Genomic DNA, 23376 nt, shown 5'->3' with positions numbered 1-23376 from the left:
TCTGGATCCGCCAATGACTAAAGTGCCTGCAACCAGAACGGCTCACCACATCGAGGTCAGAGGTCTTGTGCTCGACCTGAAGCAGCAGTAAGTAAAGCAAAAATTACATTTGGCCGTTTAGAATCTTTCTTAGCTTCTGAATGCCTTTGAAAGCCGAAAGAGAACCCGAGAACATGATAGTGCAAGGCCAGGCCACAGAACAGGGAGGATTTGCCAGGTGCGTAGTCTCACTGCGCCAGACCAGCTGCGAAAGGGCGCAGTCGCGCCACCTCGCGGTGTCGACGCCAACCGGAGCGGCTCGGCGCCGCCGCTCGGGACACACGGGCGGAGAACATCGGGACACAAGACGTAAACACCCGGAAGCGGCATGAGCAATTAACGTAAACATGACGTTTGTTTTGTGACGTCACAGGAAGTCACGTGATTTTTTTAGCTTGACGTCACTTTTGCGTGGCAGCAGCTGTTGCCAGGGGGGCGTAGCTTGTGCCACGCGCGTGGCAGGAGACTTAACCATTTCGGATACAATATTTTGCTCACTTTCCCTATAATCTTTATTAATTACTTCGTAATTACTACTTTTACGCTTATTTTTGTTTATTTTCCGCAATCACTGTTTAGAAGCGTTGAAAACTTTGACTGACAGCTTACGGTCGGCGCCATCACTGTGGTGACGGTCTTTCAACCCTGACCTCCGACGTCCCGCGTGCGCTCGCCGTCGTCGCGTCCATATTGTGGTGTTTACGCCGCCGGCTTTCTTGTCGCTTTTCGCCGGTGATTGCCGTCCCTAGCGGCGCCCAGCCATGAGTACCCCGACGTTCATCGATGTGGGCGTGGACGAACAGTGCCTCGACCTGCGCACCTACTTCAAGGGCCTCGGGGCCGACATCTCGGACGAGCAGTGCCCCGAGAGCCTGGCGCTGAACCTGGCGCAGATCATCGGCGTGTGCGACGCGTGCTTCCGCGAGGCCCCGGACGCGGACGTGGAGGCCGTGCTCAACAGCATCGTGTCCCTGCTGGTGGACGTGGGGCCGGCCGAGGGCGAGGCGCTGGTGGGCGCCTTCTGCGACAAGCTGGCCCGGGCGCCCTCCAGCCGGCTGGGCCTCATGGCCGTGCGCGTGCTGCAGAACCTCTTCGAGGCGCTCAGCCCCGACAGCCCGCTCCGCTACGACGTGTACTGCAACCTCGTCAGGGCGGCCGCCAAGACGGACCTCATCCTCACCGTCTTCAGCGACCTCGGAAAGGCGAGTTCCACCGTTGCCGGCCCACCTGCCGGGTCCGCTCGATTCATCGCGTGGACCAGTCTTTGCCCGAGCGGAAAAAGGGCTCCGCCCATTATGCAGGCTTGCGGAACCGGCTTCGCACTGCTGTCAACTGGTACCAGAGGCTGAATCGAACGGAACCGTAGTGTGCAAGCCTTCTAGTCGGGCAGCGTTCACACTTGCGACGGGAATTCCGTCGCTTTGTCCAATGGTCGGTCGGGACCAATTTTTGTCGCCTCGTGACGAAGCGCCAGAATTCCCGTCGCTTTCGCTGGCCTTCGTCGCTAGTGTGAACGGGCCTTCACAGGAAGGTGACGCTGCCGATGATGATGTGGCCGCAACCCATCGTAGCGGGTGATGGAAGAGCAAGTTGGCTCGGGCCTAAAAGAGAAGCAAAATAAAACCACCACACGGTGTCCTTACACTGTACTATTTACGCACGATCACGCCACCAGGCGCTGTTTGGCGACTTCAACCGCCCTTAATCGGCCACCAGGTGCGCTTTCACTACGCAACCCGAGCGCCATCGCAAGTGCCTCGGACGGCTTCAGTGGGGAGGGCCGGCGGCTGTACCAACCACTACGTGGTAGAGGGTCTCGTCCATGTCCGCGCACCTGGTGCAGTGAGTGTCCAGGTCCGAGAGAACTCAGCCTTCATCACCGTAGTTCTCAGCACGCTTTTCCTTGCCTCACACAGCAAGGCAACTTGCCCCTTGGAGTTGTCGTAGATCTCTTCTCTCAAGATGCACACTTTCGCCTCGCAGTACACCTGCCGTTCCCCCAGTTGGCGCTTCGCAGTGCTTACTGGATTCAGCGCCTCGCTTACTCGCTCCACTCGCATCCATGGTGTCGTCCACCCCTTGCGGCATTGCCCGCTGTCTTTCTGCCTACTTGAGTTGGCGGCAGTAATGGGTATTCACCTGGCAACCTATGAATTCCATCATGGCAGCCTCCGTTGCAGTATCGCCTCCGGTATTTTTACCCCAAATGCACCGGCCCGGACCGGCCAAACGAGCCCTCTCCTCCTACTCCGGCCACTCTCCCCCAATTGGTAGGCTTCCCAGCACTTTAGTCGCGTGACTGGTTCATTCTGGGGCGACACGTGATGGAAAGCGGCAACGTTCGCAAAACGTGCTCTGCCGCGGCTCTCAGTTTTCTCACGCTTGCGCGAGCGCCATTACTTTGACAATCTCAAACATTGGTTGCCTTGGCAACCAGGCACGAGCCGCTCTCGAATTCAGTTACGGTTGGGTGATCCCGGTTCAGCTCAGGGCCCCGCCTTACGACATGTGGGCACGGCAGGCGTACCACTCAGTCCCATTGGGAGGCGCGCGATGCGTTTGGCATTGTAAAATACAGCAGGCGATGGTTGCAGTGAATGCGCAAGTGCGCAGGGACAGCTTTCGTGTGTCAAAACTTTGTGTGAAGTTTTTCCTGGGGTAGGCAGCCAACTTTTGTGCCATGCCAATGCGTTAGAAAAAGTGTCGAATTCTTTGCAACTTGGAAGGGTAGTGTGTACTTCATACGCTCGGAGGTAGCTTTTGCAGATGTGTCAGGGGAGTTCGGTCGTTGCTCCGGAGTAAAGTGGACGTGTTTTTTCACGCTCCTCCGCTTCGGAGGGACTTCAGAGGGGCTTGTCACGTGGGCCGTCGCCCTGGAGTTGGATGTCGCCCTGGCTTCGCTGTGCTGGTGTGGGCTGTCAAGTGCCGGCTCCCCCTCCCCAGCACCCATCTGTCGGCAGCAATCCATTCGAGTGAACTACGAAGTGGCCGGAACCGCCTCAGACTTCGCCCCGTGTCACAGCAAGCCCGCCTCTTTGCTGCACCGTCAAAGTTGCACCGTAGGCACTTTACTGTTTTTCTATGTGCTCCAGGATGCTGCTTTTGGGGTCCTGTCTGTGGTTTTCCAGCCCCTGTAGCAATTTTCTCAAATTGTATGTGCGTTCTGGCTGCTCCGAAAGCTGGTTGTCCAGCTCCAAAACCCACTTTTGGCTGCTCCAAAAGCCGCTCTCAAGATGACGTCACTGGGGTAGCTCAGCACAGCTGTTTGCTTTTCATTTGGCACGGCCCATCTTTCATGTTCAGTTTGCCAGTTTGTGGCGACGGTAGAGATGTGTGCTTTGTAGATGCGCGTTACTTTGAGCACCTGCTAATGTAAAGCTATTTTTCTGTAGGTTGCGTGGTCAGCTACGGGCGAGGTAAGTCCCTGCAACAAGACATTTGCTGTCGCTTTGTGTGGGTGAGCTGGCGTTAACGCTAGAGCGCAGCACCCGCAACAAGACGCCCAGTGAGCATTGTGTATGGGAAGGCTGCATGTAGTCAGCAACGACGCGGCAGCCATCTACTGGACCCTTGGTGCACCCGTCCACTTGGCATGTGATTGTGCAAATGCTATGCTTTTGTGCTCTTTCAGGAGTAGTCGGAGATGTTCACACTCTCGACCAATGGCAACAAGCTGTGCATATTGCACAGTTCTGATACCATTCCGTTTTCCTGCGTCAGACTGCTCCAGAAGCATGAAAAGCCAGAATTTGAACGCTCGTGGCAGTTTCAGCGTGGAGGAAGGCCTTTGACAGCGTTATTTTCCAAGCAGCTCGTCTGTGGTGCTGCTTTTAGAGTGGATTGGACCGTGGTATCTTAGCTCAGCCTCATCTGCCTTCTGGTTCCCTCCCTCGTTGTCACATGCGCGGAGACGCTCAAGAAACGGAAAAAGGGAGACGCTGCAGTTGAAAGGGAGCAGACAATGCCTTCTGAAGCGCGATGGGTTTACTGAAACGACCTGGTCGATGGGGCACTGCTATAGCAGCAAAAAATATGGCCGCCGGCAGGCGGAGCTGCTACTCTCTAGTTCAAGCACTCGGGGCGCTTTGCCGAACTTTTCCGTGGTTTAGGTTGCGTGGCCAGTTGAGTTCCCGTTTAGTCATTGTAGCTGTTGTGGTCCTGAACCAATGTTACTAGTATAAAGTTGGTCCTGAACAGGAACTATAACGCGGGAATGATGCTTGAGAGTGCGGCAAGTCGCGCAGATCGAAATACGGAGTTCATTGAAAACAACAGACCCGGGAGACTTTGCCAACAAGTGAAATTTTGGACTCATTGTGAGTGTATAAAACGCTGAGGTATTTCTGTGTTTGACAGAGAGCTCGCATGCCTTGAAATGCCAGAAGTAGCAGCACGCGCGGCATCGCCGCATTTGGGCAGTGCTCGATAGGAGGCCTGGTTTACTGAACGCGCGTAATAGTTAGGTATCTTTAGGGAAATCATGATGAAATGAATGGTTATGGTTCTCGCATAATAGTAATTACGCATCTAAAGAGAAATTTATTAGCAAAAGCCAAGTGGCTAGACATAGCAAAGTTTCTCAAATTACAATAGCGGTGAACCTGCGCCCCTCAGAGGTTGAACTGAGAAGGTGGCGGGCTGTAATGACGGTGGGTACCGTGCTTTGCGCAACTTTTGCAGTGGCTCTGCACTTGTTGCTACAACGAACTATGGCATTACAAGAATAATTTTCATTTTTCAAAAATCAAGACACTTCTTGATTTCAAATGAAAAAAAAAGCAACGTATGATTGTGGCGTTTTTCAATTTATTATTTCTAATGGCACTCTACATTGTCTATGCATACAGTGTCAACACAATTTATGAAATTTGCAAGAAGATGGTGCAGTTCGTACCTTATGATACTCTGTTAAAAAATCTTTCTCGGAAGGCTGTTTCAGCGTTGTATATATTCCAAACGGATTCAAAAGTCTACTCTTCCCCCAAAGTTGCTACAAAATTTGTTGAAGTTTTTGAGTAAACTATCGCTGACTGCTCTGAATCAAGCTTCTCCTGCTCCAAAATTGAGATTTGGCTGCTCCATAAAGTGCTGCTGCCTCACCCCTGATCGCACTCCTCTTCATCTCTGGCGCCGTAGTCGTCGTAGAGTTTGAGCTGCCAGATGGTGATATTTTCCCCAAGTGCTGGCGCTTCTGTTTTTCACTCGGGTCACTGGCGGGGGCATAGTGCCTGCAAAACTGCATAAAGACGGCACTGCATCGAATCTGATGCATGGTAAGTGGAGAAGCCAAACAGCCGGCGAGACGGCTCCGTGCTCCCTGAGGACGACCTGAGGATGACCAGCAGCCGCTGCCAGCGCTGGTACCGATTACATCGAGTGCAGCCGTCCTACAGGTTGTGTTCACTCTGGCACGGCACGCGTGCGGGCAACTCTGCGTGTGCGCCACCATGCATGTGTTGCCGGGCTCTTCGAGATGGCGGTACGTGGCCGCACTGGCGCCCGATGGAGCCCAGTGCGTGACAACAACGAGAGCTGTTTGATGATCCAGACTGCCCCACCAAACGCAAAGTGCACCTTGACGCCAAATACTGTTCCATGCAGCAGCACTGTACGGTTGCTGCACCAAGCAACACCAAGCTTTATTGAAATGCGGTCTACCTAGCGCCAGACTCTGTTGAAATCGTTGCGCAACTAGGTAAAGACTTCGGAACCTTGCAACTGCGTCCTGACGGTCGTCCTCAAGTTGCTCGCGTGTGCTACTGAAAGTCCATCACTCCTTTCAGTTCTGTCACCTGTTCAAGGACAGAAGCAGAAATATTGTTGCCGACAATTTAGCCGTGCAGAAGCCAAACTCAAGGGATTTGTTCGAAGGGCGCTTGCGATTCACCAACGCCTGTGCCAACTAGGGAGTGCGAGCGTTGCGAGCACGGCATGGCTCGGGAGATAGCCTAACATGCACTAGCTGCTACGCCACCGTCATATCTAAATCGGCGTGTGCCCCGCACGGGGCACCTTGAGTTATTTTGGTGACGGTATTGGCGACACCGCGGACCCCGAGCCCCCCAACATAATAAGCTATAACCTACCGTGGTAATGTGTTTAATTAAAGGTGAAGGGTAAGAATCCGCAAACGGGGGTCGTCGGAGCCCAGGTCAAGCTCCGGCAGAGGGGCACCCTGTCTGTCTACCAGGCAGGGAGCTCCGGGACCTCTCAAGATATCAGGGTAAAGTTTGAGAAGAAAGCACCCCCGTCCCCTGCTCTTTTCTGTGCTGTATGGAAAAATCAAAGGGGCTGCACCGAAGTATCTTTTCCCCCATTGCCATCCCTAACCTTTCCTGAACTGGATAATTACTCCCGATTTCTTGTTATGGAATCTCGTAAAACATCAGTTTTCTTGATTGCTAAATATCTTGAAGGCATAATTGGAAAATCTTACGAGGCTAAAAGGACTACTGAGGTCCTTTTCGAGGTAAACGACAAGCAGCAGGCTATAAAGCTTCTAGCTCAGACACGAATGGGTGATCTGGACATCGGGGTCACACCCCATTGGAGCCTCAACAGCTCCCAGAATGTGATCTCTGAGCCAGATCTGCTGAACGAAACAGGCTACGGTCTCCTTGTGCTACGGTCTTGAGGGATTGAAGGATCAGGGCGTCACGGCCGTGCGGCGCATCAATATTCGCAGAGACGATAAGGAAATCCCCACGCAGCACATAATTCTGACCTTTGACCGCTCGGCACTTAAACAACATATCAATGCAGGGATTATCCAGTGCTCCATCCGTCCACTCGTCCCGAGCCCGCGGCGTTGCTTTAAGTGCCAGCGGTTCAAGCATGGTACAAACTCCTTTCGCGGCAAAACAACCTGTGCCGTATGCGCCGCACAGGACCACCCCACTGACAATTGTAACTCTGCTACCCTCACCTGTGCTAACTGCAGAGGCCCACATGCGGCTTACTCCAGAAAATGTGAGAAATTTGAACTCTAAAAGAAAGTGATCAACATAAAAGTGACAGAGAACATCTCCTTCCCAGAGGCGCGAAAGAGGTTCGCCTCTTTCCTCCTGGGGAGGTACGCTGATGCGGCTCACCGGGGGGCGGAGAGGCGTCTGGTTTCGGCAAGGACCCAGTACCCCGAGTCAGTCTTAGTCTCACCCCTCCCCCCCCTGGGTTGTCTCAGGGAGCCCAGCGCGTCGCCACACTGCTTGCTGAGGCAGCAGCGGTTGTGGTGCCAACCGCTTCCATTGGAACCGGTGCCGCTCCCACCCCTGCCTCCCCAGTGTGTTGGAGGGCGCCGAGGGGATGGACACCGGGGGCCCCGCATCGGCTCCCACCGCACCGTCTGTGGCACCTCTGGCGCCCCCGACGGCCTCAACAGTGGTGGGTCAAACGAAGGGCCCCTGCGACGGACCAAGGGGCCCAGTCCGTCGGGCACCCCTCTGACATCTGACGACGACGAGATAGGTGTAGGGCCGTTCCTGCCTGCAATGCAGCGCAAGGAGCGGACCCCGACATCCAAGCCAAGAGAGAGGCCCAAAAAGCCCCTACTGAGAGTACAAGCCCCAAAAGACGACACACACGCACGCACGCACGCACGCACACACACACCAGTCATCCTAAAATGTAAATAATGGGAACAGAAAACATCATTCAGTGGAACTGCAGAGACCTCCTTAAAAATGTTGACAATGTGTATGAGATGATGCATGCCAACCAGCCAAATATCATGTCTCCAAGAAACACACCTCAATTGCAAACAAACAAATTTCTTAAATAGGTACATGGTATTCAGAAAGGACGGGGTTGGCTGCACACACTCTTTGGGCGGTGTGGCCATTGTCGCCCGGAAATCATTAGCATGCCACCCTCTCTCTTTAAACACTGTCCTTGAGGCTGTAGCAATCCGTACGATAATATTTAATAGGTTGATAACGGTGTGCTCCATTTACGTCCCTCCTGATTTTGCACTTCTTAACTCTGATTTCAAGGCACTGGTTAACCAGCTACCCTAACCGTACATCCTGACAGGCGACCTTAACTCTCTTTGGGGCTCCTCCCCAACGGACTCCCGAGGTCGCCTGATAGAGAAGTTTCTTACATCCTCTGGAGCATGCCTTTTCAACAAGAAACAGCCTACATACCATTACTTAGAACAAAATGCATACTCGCATCTTGACTTGGCTATTGGTTCTGCAGTTCTCTTTCCATGTCGTGAGTGGGGTGTGGGCACAGACCCATATGGTAGTGACCACTTCCCCACTTCACTAACATATATAGGTAAAGGCCCAAGCAGTCCATCTTCCCACAACAGGTTTAATGAATCAAAAGCAAACTGGAGTACATTCACAGAAACATCCATAAAGCATCCAGAAACATCCACACGTGGAGTGGATGTTTCTGGATCACGGCGAACTCATCACGGCGCACATCCTCGACGCCGCCGAAAAGGCCAATCTCTACGCCTCCGGAGCCCTGCGCAACCAGAGGAGGCCCTGGTGGACTGTAGGCAGGCGCGAGAGGCCCAGAACAAGGTGTGGGGTGTCCTTCGCCAGTACCCCACGTTGCATAACCTCAGCTCGTTTAAACGGGCATAGGCCTTTGGAAAGCGTGTGTGTCGTGAGGCAAAAAGGGAGAGTTGGCGTGCTTCCCTTACATCCATTAGCACAGACACTCACAAGGAATGGACAAGAATATGCAGACTTAAAGGACAACATACACATAGCCTGCCCCTGGTCAGTACAACAGGGGACACACTCGAAGACCAGGCTAACACACTTGCACAACACTCCCAACACATGTCCAGCTCTGCACACTACACAGACACTTTCCTGAAACATAAAAATGCTCGTGACAAGAAGTCCCTACATGACAATAAGATGTCAAAATCTGGTTACAATTCTGAATTTACACTCTATGAGTTGAGGGCTGCCCTGAGCACATGTAAGCCTTCAGCTCCAGGTGCAGACAAGATTACATACACCATGATACAGCACCTACACCCAGATACTCTTGAAACACTCCTACACCTATCCTCGGTATTCAATGGCGTGGAATCCATGCAGGCAACCAAGTGTGCGCCGCCATATCTGTGGCCAAGCGTCTGTTGCTAGGCGATGTTGTGCGCACGGCCCGCAGGTCAGGCACCCCTCTTCTCCTCCATGCAACCTTGCGAGTGCGCCGTCACTCGTTATGTCGGGCTCCGCGGGATGGCGGCACTTGTCCGTGCTAAGCACGACTGTGGAACACACGACTGTGTTTCACGTTGCGAACTCTTCGCCGAACACAAAGTATTGCGTCGAGTCCACTGTCAGTGCGATTAATAACGTCTCTGTTGGCACCACAGTTTAGAATCGGATTGGAACGGGGCAGGTGACGCACGCCGGTGTCTTTTTTTTCTTCGGCGTGCGGCCGCAGTGGCCCAGGCTGCGCCGTGTCCGTGGCGCATCGGCCATGTCTGTGGCCGTTTCCAGTGTTGCCAAGCAAAGAAATTGACCGCTAAACTTTTCAATGAATACCGTCTATACAACAACATATGGCTTTCGGGGCACATTCCAAGGTCTTGGATAGAGGCTATTGTAGTGGCCTTGCTGAAGGAGGGGAAGGACCCTTCTTCTCCCGCCAGCTATCGACCCATCGCCCTCACAAGCTGCCTGTGTAAGCTCTTTCAGAAGGTGGTCTTCTCGAGAGCTGCCAGGCCGGCTTCAGGGTGGGGCGATCCACAAACGACCAACTCGTCACCCTTGAGTCGTATATCAAAGATGCGTTTGTCCACAAACAGTGTTGGGCTACGGTCTTTTTTGATCTTACGACAATGCTTGGCGATACAGGATACTTAGCTACCGAAAAGCATTCGGTGTTTTGGGCAATATTTTTAACACTCTTTATAGCTACCTGGCAAAACGAACCTTTTGTGTAAGAGTTGGCAGTGCCCTTTCAGATGTTTTCGTGCAGGAAAATGGCGTGCCTCAAGCTGCACATTTTGAGCTGCACATTGTTCATATTCAAGATGAACTCACTTTGAAAGGCGTTGCCACGAACCATTTTCTGTACAATGTATGTAGATGATGTGCAAATATCTTTTAAATCGTGCAATATGTCAATCTGCGAACGCCAAGTCTAGCTTGGTGTCAATAAACTAGTTGGCTGAGTGATCAGAACGGTTTTAAGCTGAACCTAGTCAAGAGCACTCGTGTTGTGGTTTCCAAAAGGCGTGGGATCAGGCCAGATCCAGACATCAAACTGAATGGTGTCTCGATTCCGGTCAAAAAAGAACACAAGTTCCTAGGTGTAATCTTGATGATAAACTTTCCTTTATCCCTCATATGAAACAACTAAAACAAAAATAAAACAATGAATATTCTCAAGGTCCTGTCGCATCACTCGTATGGTGCTGACAAACAACTTCTGCTGTGGGTGTTTACCAGTCTGGTAGGCTCGCGGTTGGACTGTGGGAGTGTTTTATATGGTTCGAGAAGGGAAACAGCTTTGAAAATGCTCGACCCAGTGCAGCACTTGGGCCTTCGGCTTGCGTTTGGTGCTTTCCGCGCTAGCCCCGTGCAAAGTCTGTACGTCGAGTGCGACAAATGGTGCTTAGGGTACCAGCGCAAGTATGTCGATTTATTGTATGCTTTTAAAACTACATCAATGTCTCACCATCCCATTAAATGTGTAATTAACATCTACATCCAAACTGTTTTTAAATCGTCCATCTATTTCTGCGCCTTTCTCGCTTAGGGCGAGGGAGAGGGCTTCTGAACTTTGTCTTGTTTTTAGACACCTTTAAAACATCTGTCATTGATTCTGTAGCCCCATGGCATCTTTGCCGTGTTTTATGTGATTTGCCGTTTACTCAATTTAAGAAAAACACGGTACCCACAGCTGCCATTTTGCAGCATTTCATGTATCTCCAGGAGAAATATTGGGCGGCAGAATTTTTTAGTGATGCGTTGAAAACGTCCAATGTGGTGTGTTGTGCTACCCACGGTCCCAACTTCAGTGCTTGTAAAAGCATCAATGTGAACTCCAGCATATTTACGGCGGAAGCATATGGTATATTTCTGGTTTTAAATCACATTATCGAACATAATATCGCTGAGTCCATCATTTTCACAATTCAGTTAGCGTCGTGCGTACATTATCATCCCAAAGGTCTTGCAAAAATTGTGTCAATCTGGTTTTTAAATCTTTGATGTCGGCGTATGCCTCAAATCTGAATGTGACCGTCTGCTGGGTCCCAGGCCACGCTGGGATCGCTGGTGGTGAGTTGGCTGATGAAAGGGCCGCTGCTGCTGCACTCAAACACTCTGGACGTAGCAACAGTACCGTACACTGACCTTAAGCCACTCATCAGACAGCACCTACGTAAAACATGGCAAACACACTGGAGTGAACAGTCAGACAACGAACTGCATGTAATAAAGCCACACTTGGGACGATGCACAACTGACTCGCACAACAGACACACGCAAGTGCCCTTAGCAAGGTTACGGATAGGCCACACACACGTCACACACCCCCACCTGCTCACTCGATCGCCATGTGCAACGGGTGTGGAGAGGCCCTGTCTGTAATCCACATGCTCATCCAATGCAAGGAACTTGACACAACTATACAGACAACACATCCCGCTTCACCCATCGTACTTTTTAGGAGACGAGCCCATGTTCTCCATCGAGCGCGTTTCTCACTGATGTCAAGTTTTCACACGTCATCTCTCACCGGGCATCATGACAACCTGGCTCTTTACACCAGTCATCTTCATTACCTTGTGTTTTGCTTCGTTAATTTTTACTGAAATGATTTACTTTTACATTCATGTCACTTAAATGAACTAACCATTCTTTGCCGCTCTCTGCCCTAAGTCGGCCTTGCGTCATAAAAATCCAAGCATCATCATCATTAAATCGGCGTATGGTTCAAAAGCATTACTTGATTTTTGCACCCAGCAACGCATTAGGGGGAGTGGCAGGCGACTCCGTTGATGCGAAGTTCTCGAGGGCAGGGAGAGCGCCACCGCATGGTGTGGGTGTGAGTATTGATGGATCTGGTAGCACCGCAGCGGAGGGTCGGGCTGAAACGGGGCAGACAACGCGCGACGGGGTTTTCTTTTTCTTTTTTTCTGCTAGGTGCGGGCGCAATGTGCATGAGCAGGCACAGCGTCACGGTGTTGACAAGTGCAAAAATTGCCCGCTAAACTTCAAGAGACACCTATTGGTGCTCGAAAATTCAGCTCTACCTGCTTCTCTTGCCAGAGTGTATTTGCTCACCGGGCATTTGGAGTGCTTGGGTCCTCGGTCTGTGCAGTGTTGTCAAGCTTGAGCACTATCCAGGGCCTGCACACTGGTACAGCAGGTTTTTGGGTGTGCCACCACTTTCTCGTAGGGGCACTATAGGAGGGTTGCCCTCAATGTCGTCATCGCAGGGCACACGGCGGTCTCGCTGGCTGTTTGGCACCCGAAGTTTCTGCACTTACAAAGCAGCAGCTTTGACATAGTAGCCCTTTTACGCAGTTTCGCAGACATATTATGTGGCTTAGTGCGTACGCCCATGACCTAAGCGCAACAGAGAAGGATGGAGAAAATGTCGCTATGCAGTGGCATCGACTCCGACAACTGCAACGCTGGGGATGTAGTGTGCAATTTGAGCAAGTGTTGCCACGGGCCAACTACCTTGTCCATGAAATTGCAGCGAACCATGCATTGGGTATGTTTGTTTAAGTTCTGTTTTCACTGCCCGGTGGCGCCCGGCTGTGTTATCTGTGTCCCAAGTGAAGCACGTGTTCCATTCTTTATTTTTATGCCGCACGGGTTACCTCATTCAGATAAGCAGACTGATTCGCCCTAATGTCACTAGCCTCTTCTTTGATCTACAATGTTCTGGATGTAAATCGACGGTTCGTGAAACACTCGCGCCGAAAGATAAAAAACGCGCAGAGCCGCAGTTTTTGATTTACCGATGCTCGCCTATGCAAGTCACTTTGTTGACTGCTGCTTCGCCGTCTGTGTATTCTTTCAGTTGTTAGGGGAGCACAAGTTCGCTCCAATAAAATTGTTTTCCTTGAAGACAACCGTGTCGTGTTTGGCTGCGTGACAATATTAGCTTTGTTACACGGGAGGGCCTGAAAGTGCACGAAAGTATGGAATCGCACAATTACGTGGCAAGTGGATGGGTGCAAGAGTCGTGCGTCGAGGGGCTAGTTGATGGCCGTCGCATCGCTGCCAGCAAGGTAAGTGGCCTACGCTATCTTCGTGCAGCCTTGGTATGAAAAATGTCTTCCTTAAGAGTGTTCACGAGTGCTGCCCAGTGTAAGCGGTGGCTAGCTCTATCATTGCACCTAACTCGCCCACGTCCGGCGGCAGCAAATATGTTTTGCTGCGGCGACTCAGCTTGCCCAGATCTGGCTGCATAACCTGGATGTGACTGATGGACAGCCGTTCGCAGGTGCTAGTGATCGGAGCATAGCAGATCTGCAGGGCACACATCTCTGCTGTTGCTGCGAACTGAACATGAAAAGCTAAAGGTGCCGAGTCATGGAGGAGTGCGTGTACCACGTGCTGGCTTAGTGCACAACTGTTTGGCCGGTGGCTGCACGCTTTTATGAAACCTGAGTTGTAAAACGCTACTTCTGGGGGGTATGCCTTTCCCCTCATTTTCTTTTTTTCCGGCTGCATCGTTCTCATGCATTCGGTGAGAACGATGAGAAATTCACTGTTTACCGAATGACGAAGTTCTTGTGGCCTCGGATCTTTACGACGTGATTTCTTTCGGCTGCCTTGGGGGCGCAAGTGAGTGTAGTTCTGGCCACTCACAGTCCCTGCCGTGCCCCTCCCGTGCAGCTGAAGGGCTGGCTGTCGGCGCTGCGGGTGCCCGTGGCGCGGACGCAGCGCCTGCTGCGCCTGCTGCACGAGGCGCTGCTCGAGTGCCCCTCGTCCTCACGCGGGGCGGCGGGGGAGCTGGCCTCGCGCGTCATGGTGGAGCTGCTGTCGACGTACACGGAGGACAACGCGTCGCAGGCGCGGGACGACGCGCACCGCTGCATCGTGTCCTGCCTGGCGGACCCCAACAGCTTCCTGCTCGACCACCTGCTGCCCCTGAAGCCCGTGCGCTTCCTGGAGGGCGAGCTCATCCACGACCTGCTCACCATCTTCGTGGCCGACAAGCTGGCCGCCTACCTCGCCTTCTACCAGGTGAGGGGGCCAGCCAGCCGCCACATTCTCAGAGAGAGCCCCCGACAATTTTTGTTTGCATCAACTGTGGCTCTTGTGTGAATAACAGTTTTTTTAACACAAAAGTGTTTTATGCCCGGCTAAACAAAGATTTTGGTGACGTGATATCCGTCACGGAAGTGACGTCAGAAAAAGGGCCATTGACGCGGCGGCGCCTGGTTTCGATCCCACGACTCTCTGGTTGCACTGGAGGTACGTGGCGCTCTTTGCACTGCGCTACGAACCAAGATGTGAGCATATGCTACGAACATGCCTTATGTCCTCCCCTGTGACTCATTCAAATGGTGTGCGCCGTCTAGAAGAGGTGAAGCGAAGTAGCGCATCATGACGCCAATAAGCGCCGACAGTTGGCGCCTCAATGCCGGCGCCTTCGTGTGCGGGGGACGCGCGTGAATTGAGGCACCCTCCCCTGTTTTTTTGTTTCTTGCGTTTCGGTGTCACTTTGTCTGGTGAGGTCAGGCTCGTGAACCCTTTGCACAAGAAGGAAATTTCTTTAACATTCAACTGCTCCTGTGAAGACCCCTTTCACTTTCCTGTTTTGCCGATTCCTATGAAAGAGGAAACTCTTTCGTTACCGCAGGAAATTGACCGATTTTGAGTGGTCTAACAAAAAAATCTTCTGTGCGATACATATTGGTTAGGCACACATTGCAGTGACATAAAATGCATATGATTCTACGCAGTTTTCAACGAAACCAGTTTTAATAATGTTTTCATAAATAATGATTGCGAAAAAAATTATCGAATTCGAAATTGTTGTCCACGCGTCGAAGAAAATAAAAAAAGGAAGCTGTTCAATCCAAATTATTTCGAAATGCTGGCTCATGCGATGCTACCATCATTGAACGAAAGAGCAGTATCCAACGTTGCAATGTTACAACACATTTTTTGGCGCACACCTCTGAAGCACAAATGTGGAAGACGCTTGCACAGTGTAGAAGCACCAGTAGTAGAAAAAGTTTGTAATATGTATTTTGTAGGTAAACATTTTGAAAACCTGTCCTAGAAAAAAAAATTGAGTTGCGGAGGGCAATTTGTCAAATATAAAGGAAAATGTTAGCACGCGTGGTGCCCGTGCCTTGTGGTGAAGCCCAACCTCTATTTCAATTTTTGCTATTTTGGATGGTTCTCTTGAAGAAATCTGGTGGTTTGACGTAATTAAAGGCCCCAATTAGCATCCACATGATGGATGCTTGTAAAAACACTTTGTCAGTGATTATGACCAGCACAATTGAAGGCAAGCAAGCAAAGGGGAAAAAAAATAACCAAACTCTGTGGTGGTTGTTTGTTGACGTTCCGATCATCACTTATCAGTGAGAACTTTCATTTGCAGTTTATTATCATGTTCTGACTCGCTATAGTAGTCCTGCTTGCAGGAATAAGGTACGATGCGGTAGAATCGGGCCCAGCAAGCTTACACCAAGCCGCCGTTGTGCTATGAAGTGAGTTCAGCACTATGTGCCTACTACATTGCAGCGCCACCTAACAATTTCAAAAAGAAACAATTACAAGCCACTTTGTCAGAATAGACAGTTCTACTAAGAAATGACGCTGGCTGAACAGCTGGCGGTGTTCAAGGCCGATTGAAAGCGTTTTCCTCGCCTGAACTGATATCTGACGAGTTGCTGTTATCTTTCGACTTTCAGCTGTAGCTGTTATTGCAGAAGTAAGGCGTGGGTAAAGTGGAAGCACGAGCGGCATGCTTGATTTGAGGAACAGTAGCAGGCAACGGAGGCGCCATGGCAAATCAGCTTGTAGTTTGATAACTGTGCAGTAGCGCCAAGTATGAATTGCGAAACGCAAAAACAAAACCGAAACTGCTGGGAAGTGGCTGAAAATGCCAGTCACACTTGCTAGACATGCGGGGGACTATGAGAAATAAGCTTTGGCTACCCTTTCTCCAAACCAAAGATCACTAATGAATAGCTGGTGTCATTTTCTAGTAATTGCCACCTGACAACGCTGTTGGATTACAAAGCTGATGACATTATTTGGTGCTTGACTTGCTAGGAGCCTTTTATTAAAAAATTATGGCAATGCAGCCTAACCACGAGTGGCATGTTTTTTTGTCAAGTGCAGCAGCCGTGGCCCCTTCCTCAAAAGCACATGCAGCTCAGCTCACAAAAAAATGTCACAAACTGATTCCAAGAGGGCAGTGCCTAGACTAACCAGGGGGGGCCGCATTCGGTGCACGAGAGGCGAAAGAAATCATCGATCACCGGTGATCGATTTGAATAGGCGTGGTAACGAGAGTTGCAGCAGCACTGCCTCTTGCGATCTTGCGATACCCACAGCCACTTGATCTGCCCCCTTGTGGAGCCGAACGGCGCTTGGTGTCGGTGGCACAGCGGCTCGGAAGCAAAAGCAGATTTGATTCAAGGATGTGGCACAACATGCTGGCCATGCCTTGAAACATGGTTGTCTGCGACAGCATGGATAACCGGCCTCTTCGACAGCTTTCAACAGCATTCGCAGCTGGTCGCGTTTCAGCTTCCTGCTCAGAGAATAAGCAAAGCCCGCGCAGGACAATGAAGTAGCCTGTTGCCTACTTCATTGGCAGTTGGAGGCTCGCAGCCGATATGAACAAGCCTGAGGATTCTGTCAACTTGGCCATCATAAATTACGGTTTGCCAACAAGGAGGCCGCAGTGTGGCTCTTTTTCTGGACGCAGGTTCCTTTGGCTCGCCTGTCGACGATCCCGTGTAGTGTGCTTCGACGCAGCAGCTGTAGCAGTTTGCAGGATCGTGAAACGGGATTGTTGCCCTTGCGTCACCTTAGTCCACAGCACTCTTGCTGAGTGGACCGCGCCTTGTCCAAGCTGTTCGCACTCGCCTCCTCTCCTCCTTGCCCACCTCCTTGGTTGGCCTCCTCACATTGCGGAACTGTATGCTTTAATCTTCGCCTTTGCAATGTGTCCAGCCAGTTTTCAATTCACCCCACCATCGGCATACTCGCCCGAAACGTTTCTTGCAGTGTCATCGTGTTCAACTTTGAGTTCTTCTAGACAAGGATGCATATTTTGCTTTTCACCAGCTTTGCATGGGCATAGGGTAAGGGGAAATTTAAAACGGGTGATTTCTTTTTCTTTTCGTAACTATGCAGTTCACCTCCTTATGCATAATCACACTTATCTTAGAAGGTTGCACTTCTGGCTCAAAAAGAGCTTTCCCATAAGCAAGTAGTACGTGAGCGCGTCCCATTTTAGAATGTGCCCCTTGTTTATTGCAATTTTTTCCACTAAGAAACTCCCAGCTCCAGATCAAAACGCTAGACTGGAACCAGCTGTGTGGCAACCATTGCATAGCTGATTTTTCAGCCAAGGCAACGCAAAGACACTGTGCAAGCTTCTTCCACATTTGTGCTTCAGAGGCGTGCGCCAAAAAATGTGTTGTAACATTGCAACATTGGATACTGTTCTTTCGTTCAATGATGGTAGCATTGCACGAGCCAGCATTTCGAAATGATTTGGATTGAACCACCCTCAAGTGGCCAAAAGAGTTTGACCACGAGCAGAGATACTTGGCAAACAGAGCTGCATGACAGCCCGCTAGTGGTGAAGGCAGGACAGACAACAGGCTGAAAAGCAATACATTACTTTGATGGTGATTATGAAGCTGGTGCTTGCTAAATAGATGGCTCGAGTGGTGTTTGCGGGGGAAATTATTGTTTTCCGCCTCTTTTCTTGCTTTGTGAGGCCGTCGACTGGCAATGTGGTACGCAAAACTTGAGAATTGCATACAGTGTAATTCATCCACATACTGGTAAACGACCTAACAGCAGTCAAGAAAAAAAATTGAGGTGGCAGGCTGACCAGATGACAGCAGGGTAAAATACACCTGCGGAGGAGGCAGTGCAAGCAGGTGCGAGGCACTTCCTTGGCCAATAGGCACCTCCCGGGGCCGTGGCCACTTCTCGTTTCACGGGCGGCACCAAAAGGGGAGCTGGGTGCTTGCCGCACTGCCACGCAGGTGCACTTGTGATGTCGACGGCCGCACGTGTGCCCCATGAAGCAGCCAGCCTTGTGAAAAAAGCCGTGTGCTCAGATATCTCTGCATGACGGTGAACCCTTGTGCCAGGCGAATGATAGCGATGGCTGCAGGGTTGCGAAGTGCGTCTTTGGTTGAGAAATGTTTGCTCTGACGGGTGACCTGCATTCTTGGCCCACTGTGCATGGTGACATTCAGGTAGGGGAGCCACCTGCACAGTCTGTGTTAGGGATGTGAGCTTCAGCAACAAGTTTGGGCTGTTGCTGCTCACTTGGCATGGCACTATGGTCGTATTGCCAGTATGGCAGTGTGCGGCATTTGGCCAGGTGCACTCGCGGTGAGTGCCTGTGCACACGGAAAAGGCTGCGTGTGCAGCAAAGGGCTGGCACGTAAGTGGTGCTGCGGGGAAAAGGACGCCGAGCTGCTGAGCTACGGGCACCGGCTGCCCACCTATGAAAATCACTCGTGCTGTGTGACAGGGCAGGTTTACGCGAAACTGTTGGTCAAACAAATCACATCGCTGCCTGACATTCCCCAAGGCTGCTTGCGCATTCTGGTCAGCAAAGCAGCTGCTACAAAATGCAGTGTATGCCGTTTACAACGGACCCTCTGAACCCGGAAAAAAAAATGTCCACTGTATCCAAAGCAGGGGTATATGAATGTAAAGTGGGACACCTGCAGCATCTCTGCAAAGTGTTCACACGGATGAAAATAATCGTCAAATGCTGTTTTCGAAGGCCTATAGCAGATACAGTCTAGTGCGTAGAGACGCTTGCCAAGCTGAGCAAATATAGCTTCAACGTGACTAACCCACTAACCAGCTATAAAAATCAGTCATAGCGAGCAGAATTAGCCAGGCCCTTTTTAAACCCTTCGGGCGAGGCAGGTTTACCCGAAACCGTTTGTGAAACAATTCGAAATCGCTGCTTAACGTTTTCCCGAGACAGCTTCCACATTTTTTATGGTATTAGTGCGATCAGTAAAACAGCTGATGCAAAATAATCTGGTAGACAGCTGTGGAATGGAAAGTTGGGCCAGTTGGGCTCCATACAGCCAGCGGCAGATTACACACAATGAATGGAACCAGCCACCTGCTCGAGGCATTTCTTGCCTTTTTCATCGAATGGAACAGGAACGGTGCGTGCATTGAAATGATGAGTGCCGATTTTCCCTGAACCTGAGTTCTTTATTACATAAAAAACTGATAAAAGCAGACTTCACCTGCAGGTGCGCCACTTCGAGAGTTTTGTTCTTCAATCTCACCGGGGTCGCGTTTTTCGGCAGCGTCTGTGTTGGGCAGCTTTAACTATGCTTAGTTTATCTGACAATGAAATTGGCCCCCTCCCCTGCACACGCACATGTGGGAAACATTCAGTGAAAGCAATTTTTGCTGGTTGGTCTGCTGTAGCCTGGTTTGTTATGAGCGGAGTGGGTTCCACTTGAGACGCTTGGGGCCAAACAAAGTATGGTCTGTGGCAACTGGAGGTCCGTTGTTGCTGGGTTTCTGTAATCTTGTGAGCGGCTGCTGCAAAACTGAAACCAGTTGGAAGCACCATGGGCGGGAACTTTACTGGACAGGGTTCGTAGCGGTCCTTGAAAACCCTGGAATTTTTTAGGGCCTTAAATTTCTGTGAATTTCGTCAGTTCAGCCAGTTTTTAGCGAATGCCTCTTGAACGCCTGGCAACTATGTACTGGAGCCAACCAGGCATCCAATCTGCGCAGTACGACAGTCTAGCGTGGTTACAGCAGCGATGACGACCAAAGCTAAGCCTACAGGTGTTGTGGGAAACATGGTGCGTGGATAGTCCAAGTCGCGTCTTCTGCAGCTGCATTGAACTCGCATTGGGCCAAGTGCAAGGCATGTGGGAAAACATTTGTCGTGTCATCAGTGGGGGAGTCTGCCCTCAAAAGTCGCATGAAAAGCACAAAACACATGGAGAATATGAGAGCGACAAGAGCCCATAGTGCTGTGTGGAGCCACTTGACAGCAGGTGTTGATAAGCAATGGATCGAGCCAACTCCATCAAGTTTAGCGTCGTCGGATGTGAGCAGCCTGTGCAAAGCTCACGAGAGTGTGACCGACGCGGAGGTACATGGTTCCCGAAAATGGTAGCAGCGCACTATTCCTACAAATCGTCAGCACATACAGGAGACCTGTTCAAGAAAATGTTCCCGGATAGCGAAATCGCTAAGGCATTTTCTTGCAGTGAAAGGAAATCTGCATGCGTGGTGTGCCATGGTCTGAGACCATTTTTTCTCTCATACCTGCAACGCGAATCGGAGCAGTCTGATGGTTACGCCGTTCTTCTGTTCGATGAGTCTTTGAATGGCTACCTGCAAAGGAAACAGATGGACATTCATGTGCGGTACTGGAGCACAATGCCCGAGTGGGTAACCACGAGATTTTACATGTTGGTGTTCATAGGATATGCAACTGCCGAAGACCTTCAGGAGAAGCTTCTGGGTGGTCTGGAAGATTCACTGCTGACGTAAACCTAAAGTGTTTTAGAGCAATGCAGGAATACCTGCAGCAGAACCATCAAGTTCAGTGTTTGGACCTGGGCACTTGCGGACTTCATACCGGACTTCATACGCGTACAGGGCGGCCCCACTTGCCAGCAAGTGGGGCCTAGAGAATCTTCTTTCAAGCCTCAGTGCCATTTTTCATGATGCGCCAGCGTGAAGGGAAGACTTCTCTACTGTGACAGGCCAAGTGACATTTCCTCTCAATTTTGCTGCTCATTGCTGGGTAGAAAATGTTCCCATCATCGAACGTGCCGGTACACTGTGGGGCGACATGCGAAAGTATGTGGCATGTGCAAAAAAGAAAGAGGGGAACTTGCCGAAGTGTGCGTAGTTCACCCAGCGGAGTGACTTTTGCCAGGGCTGTTGGCCAAACTGAAGTTTGCTCTGGGCATTGCGATGATTCTAAAACCATTCCTCACGGAATATCAACTGGTGTTCTTTTTGAAGAGATCTCGAGTGCCTCGTGAGGATGCTCTTGTGAGATTCGTGAAGTGCTGTCCGCAGGAATTGTTGGCATGCTCTAGGGGGACCTTGCCGTAATCAGTGGCCCTGTTGACTCTCTGGCCATCCGCACAAGCACCCCTGCTGCGGCAGCGGAGGAGGCAATAGTGCTCGCACTGACATCGAAAACGGCCGCCCAAGGCTTTGCCGGCGGGTACGTATCCTCCTTCGAAAGCCCCCGTCCTCCCTGGTAGGCATCGTCTGGACTCTGGTTTGGGGGGGGCAATGAGGCAGCGCACAATGCAGCATGGGAGTTAACCATCCGTGCCAGTGCCAGCCTCGTCCCCTACCACGGTATAACTATGCATTACCGCCTCTCTCGCCGCCCTCCTGGCCACCCTGAGCTAACCAGCCATCGTGAGCGCTTATGGCGACTCCTGCAGACAAACTCTTTGGCTTGCCGAGCACTTCTGCATTGCATTCGCCCCTCATACACTGGTCCACTCTGGGGGCCTGCCCTCCAGATCCCTTTCCCTCCATAGTAATGGCGAGCAGTGGGAGGGAGCGCTGGGCAGCTCGGACCCAGAGGTCCAGATGCTTCTGGTCCACCCGCGTTGACAGCGTCGCCGGCGGCCTCAAACCAACGGCCACACCGCTGCCGTGAACCCGGCTAGGGCGCAATAAAGTGATCTCTCTCTCTCTCTCAAGGGGGACCTCGTAGACCATGTGTCGTCAGACAGAGTTGATCCATCTAGTTAGGAACCTGTCATCACATGATGCCAGATGACTGCCTTGCAGGCTTGAGGAAAGTCTCAGACGCGCTTATTGCAGTTGGTCGATTGGGTGAGCATGAGCGCTATTCTGCCCTTCTCCAAGAGAAGAAACACGACCTGCGGGAGTTTGACAAACACTCTCTTGTGCTAGATGAGTTCTGCCTTGAGCTGTTGAAGGGTGACTCGTCCTACATGCACTTGTGGAAGGTTATCCGACTTCTCGTCTTGAGCCACGGGCAGGCAACTATTGAAAGAGGCTTCAGCGTCAACCGTCAGGTCTCTGTCGGAAACCATAAGGATATCTCGTATGTGTCACAGCGAATCGTTTGTGATGCTGTAAGCAAGGCTGGTGGCGTCCTGAACATTGGAATGACGAAGGAGTTGCGGAAGTCTGTCACGCCGCACACAACTGCTATCGGGCCCCTACTTGGAGAATACAAAAAAGCAAGTGATGGAGCAGACAAAGGCATCAAAGAGAAGCCAACTTTGTGCCAGTCTCCCCCCTTTGTCCTTGTCGTTTCGGTGGCGCTACACAAAGTCATGGATTACCGCTACCCGAACTATAATAAGATACAGAGCATCAAGACAAGAAAGACGAGGCTGGATTCAACTATATCTGATTCAACAGCCTGTGCCGACAACTATGCTCTGCGGGCAGAAGCCACAAGCTTTGATTGTGAAGTGCAACAGTTTAAGAAAAACTGGAGCTTGCAGAGATGGATGAGAGCCTGAAGGGGAAGCTTTGGGAATTTAAAATCTGCTTCCATGCTGTGAAAAGATGGTGTTGTTTCTCAAGTTCTTAAAAATCCTTGCATTTTTTTCTTGGTTGCTGTGTGATATCCTGCATTTGAAAGTGCTGTTTGCCAGCCTTAGCAGAGTGAAGTGGGTGGCCTGCTCAGGTTCTTCTTCTGGCTTCTGTGCAGGCGAACCGGGACTTTGTGTCCTCGCTGGGGCTGTCGCACGAGCAGAACCTGCACAAGATGCGGCTGCTGACGCTGCTGCAGCTGGCCGAGTCGCGGCGGGAGCTCCCCTTTGAGCTGCTGCAGCAGGAGCTGCAGCTGCAGGACGTGGAGGCGTTTGTGGTGGAGGCCCTGCGCACGCGCCTGCTGACGGCCAAGCTGGACCAGCGGGGCCGCCGCCTGCTCGTGGGCACGGCCGCCCACCGCACCTTTGGCCGCCCCCACTGGCTGCAGCTGCAGAGCAGCCTGGCCCAGTGGCACGCCCGGCTGGCCAGCGTGCAGGCCGCCATGGAGCGCGTCGCCCACTACGACGCCCTGGCCGCCCCCCCGCCCCCCGCCTCCGCCTGAGGAGGAAGGCCTTTAATAAAGATCGCTCCAATAACGGTCGCACACGCTTGATTTAATAAAGATCGCTCCAATAATGGC

The 23376-nt window shown here is 51.4% G+C and overlaps 2 protein-coding genes and 1 pseudogene across 2 annotated transcripts in view; 2 read left to right on the top strand and 1 right to left on the bottom strand.

Moving 5' to 3' along the window:
• The window catches only part of LOC144151501 (uncharacterized), a 210090-nt gene that overhangs the window by 51538 nt on the left and 135176 nt on the right, over positions 1–23376 (bottom strand). The window lies entirely within an intron of this gene.
• Positions 511–23376, top strand: Eif3m (eukaryotic translation initiation factor 3 subunit m). The gene is made up of 3 exons (XM_077682568.1): positions 511–1241; positions 13875–14225; positions 22915–23376. Exons 1-3 carry the CDS (start codon positions 801–803, stop codon positions 23296–23298), a joined length of 1176 nt encoding a protein of 391 aa, XP_077538694.1. The 5' UTR covers positions 511–800; the 3' UTR covers positions 23299–23376.
• Positions 20076–22908, top strand: LOC144151499 (uncharacterized; annotated as a pseudogene).

This window comes from Haemaphysalis longicornis, unplaced genomic scaffold, assembly GCF_048455015.1.
Source record: "Haemaphysalis longicornis isolate Haplotype H1 unplaced genomic scaffold, Haemaphysalis longicornis Haplotype H1 scaffold_9, whole genome shotgun sequence".
Taxonomy (NCBI): domain Eukaryota; kingdom Metazoa; phylum Arthropoda; class Arachnida; order Ixodida; family Ixodidae; genus Haemaphysalis; species Haemaphysalis longicornis.
Note: the sequence above shows the minus strand (reverse complement) of the source record. Positions and strands in the feature narration are given on the sequence as shown.

What these genes read in the sequence shown, in the direction of transcription:
- Eif3m (XM_077682568.1), top strand. Translation starts at nt 801, where the DNA reads ATGAGTACCCCGACGTTCATCGATGTGGGCGTGGACGAACAGTGCCTC. An exon ending in TCTTCAGCGACCTCGGAAAG is followed by an intron (nt 1,242 to 13,874) that starts GCGAGTTCCACC and finishes CCTCCCGTGCAG; the next exon opens with CTGAAGGGCTGGCTGTCGGC. An exon ending in CCTACCTCGCCTTCTACCAG is followed by an intron (nt 14,226 to 22,914) that starts GTGAGGGGGCCA and finishes GCTTCTGTGCAG; the next exon opens with GCGAACCGGGACTTTGTGTC.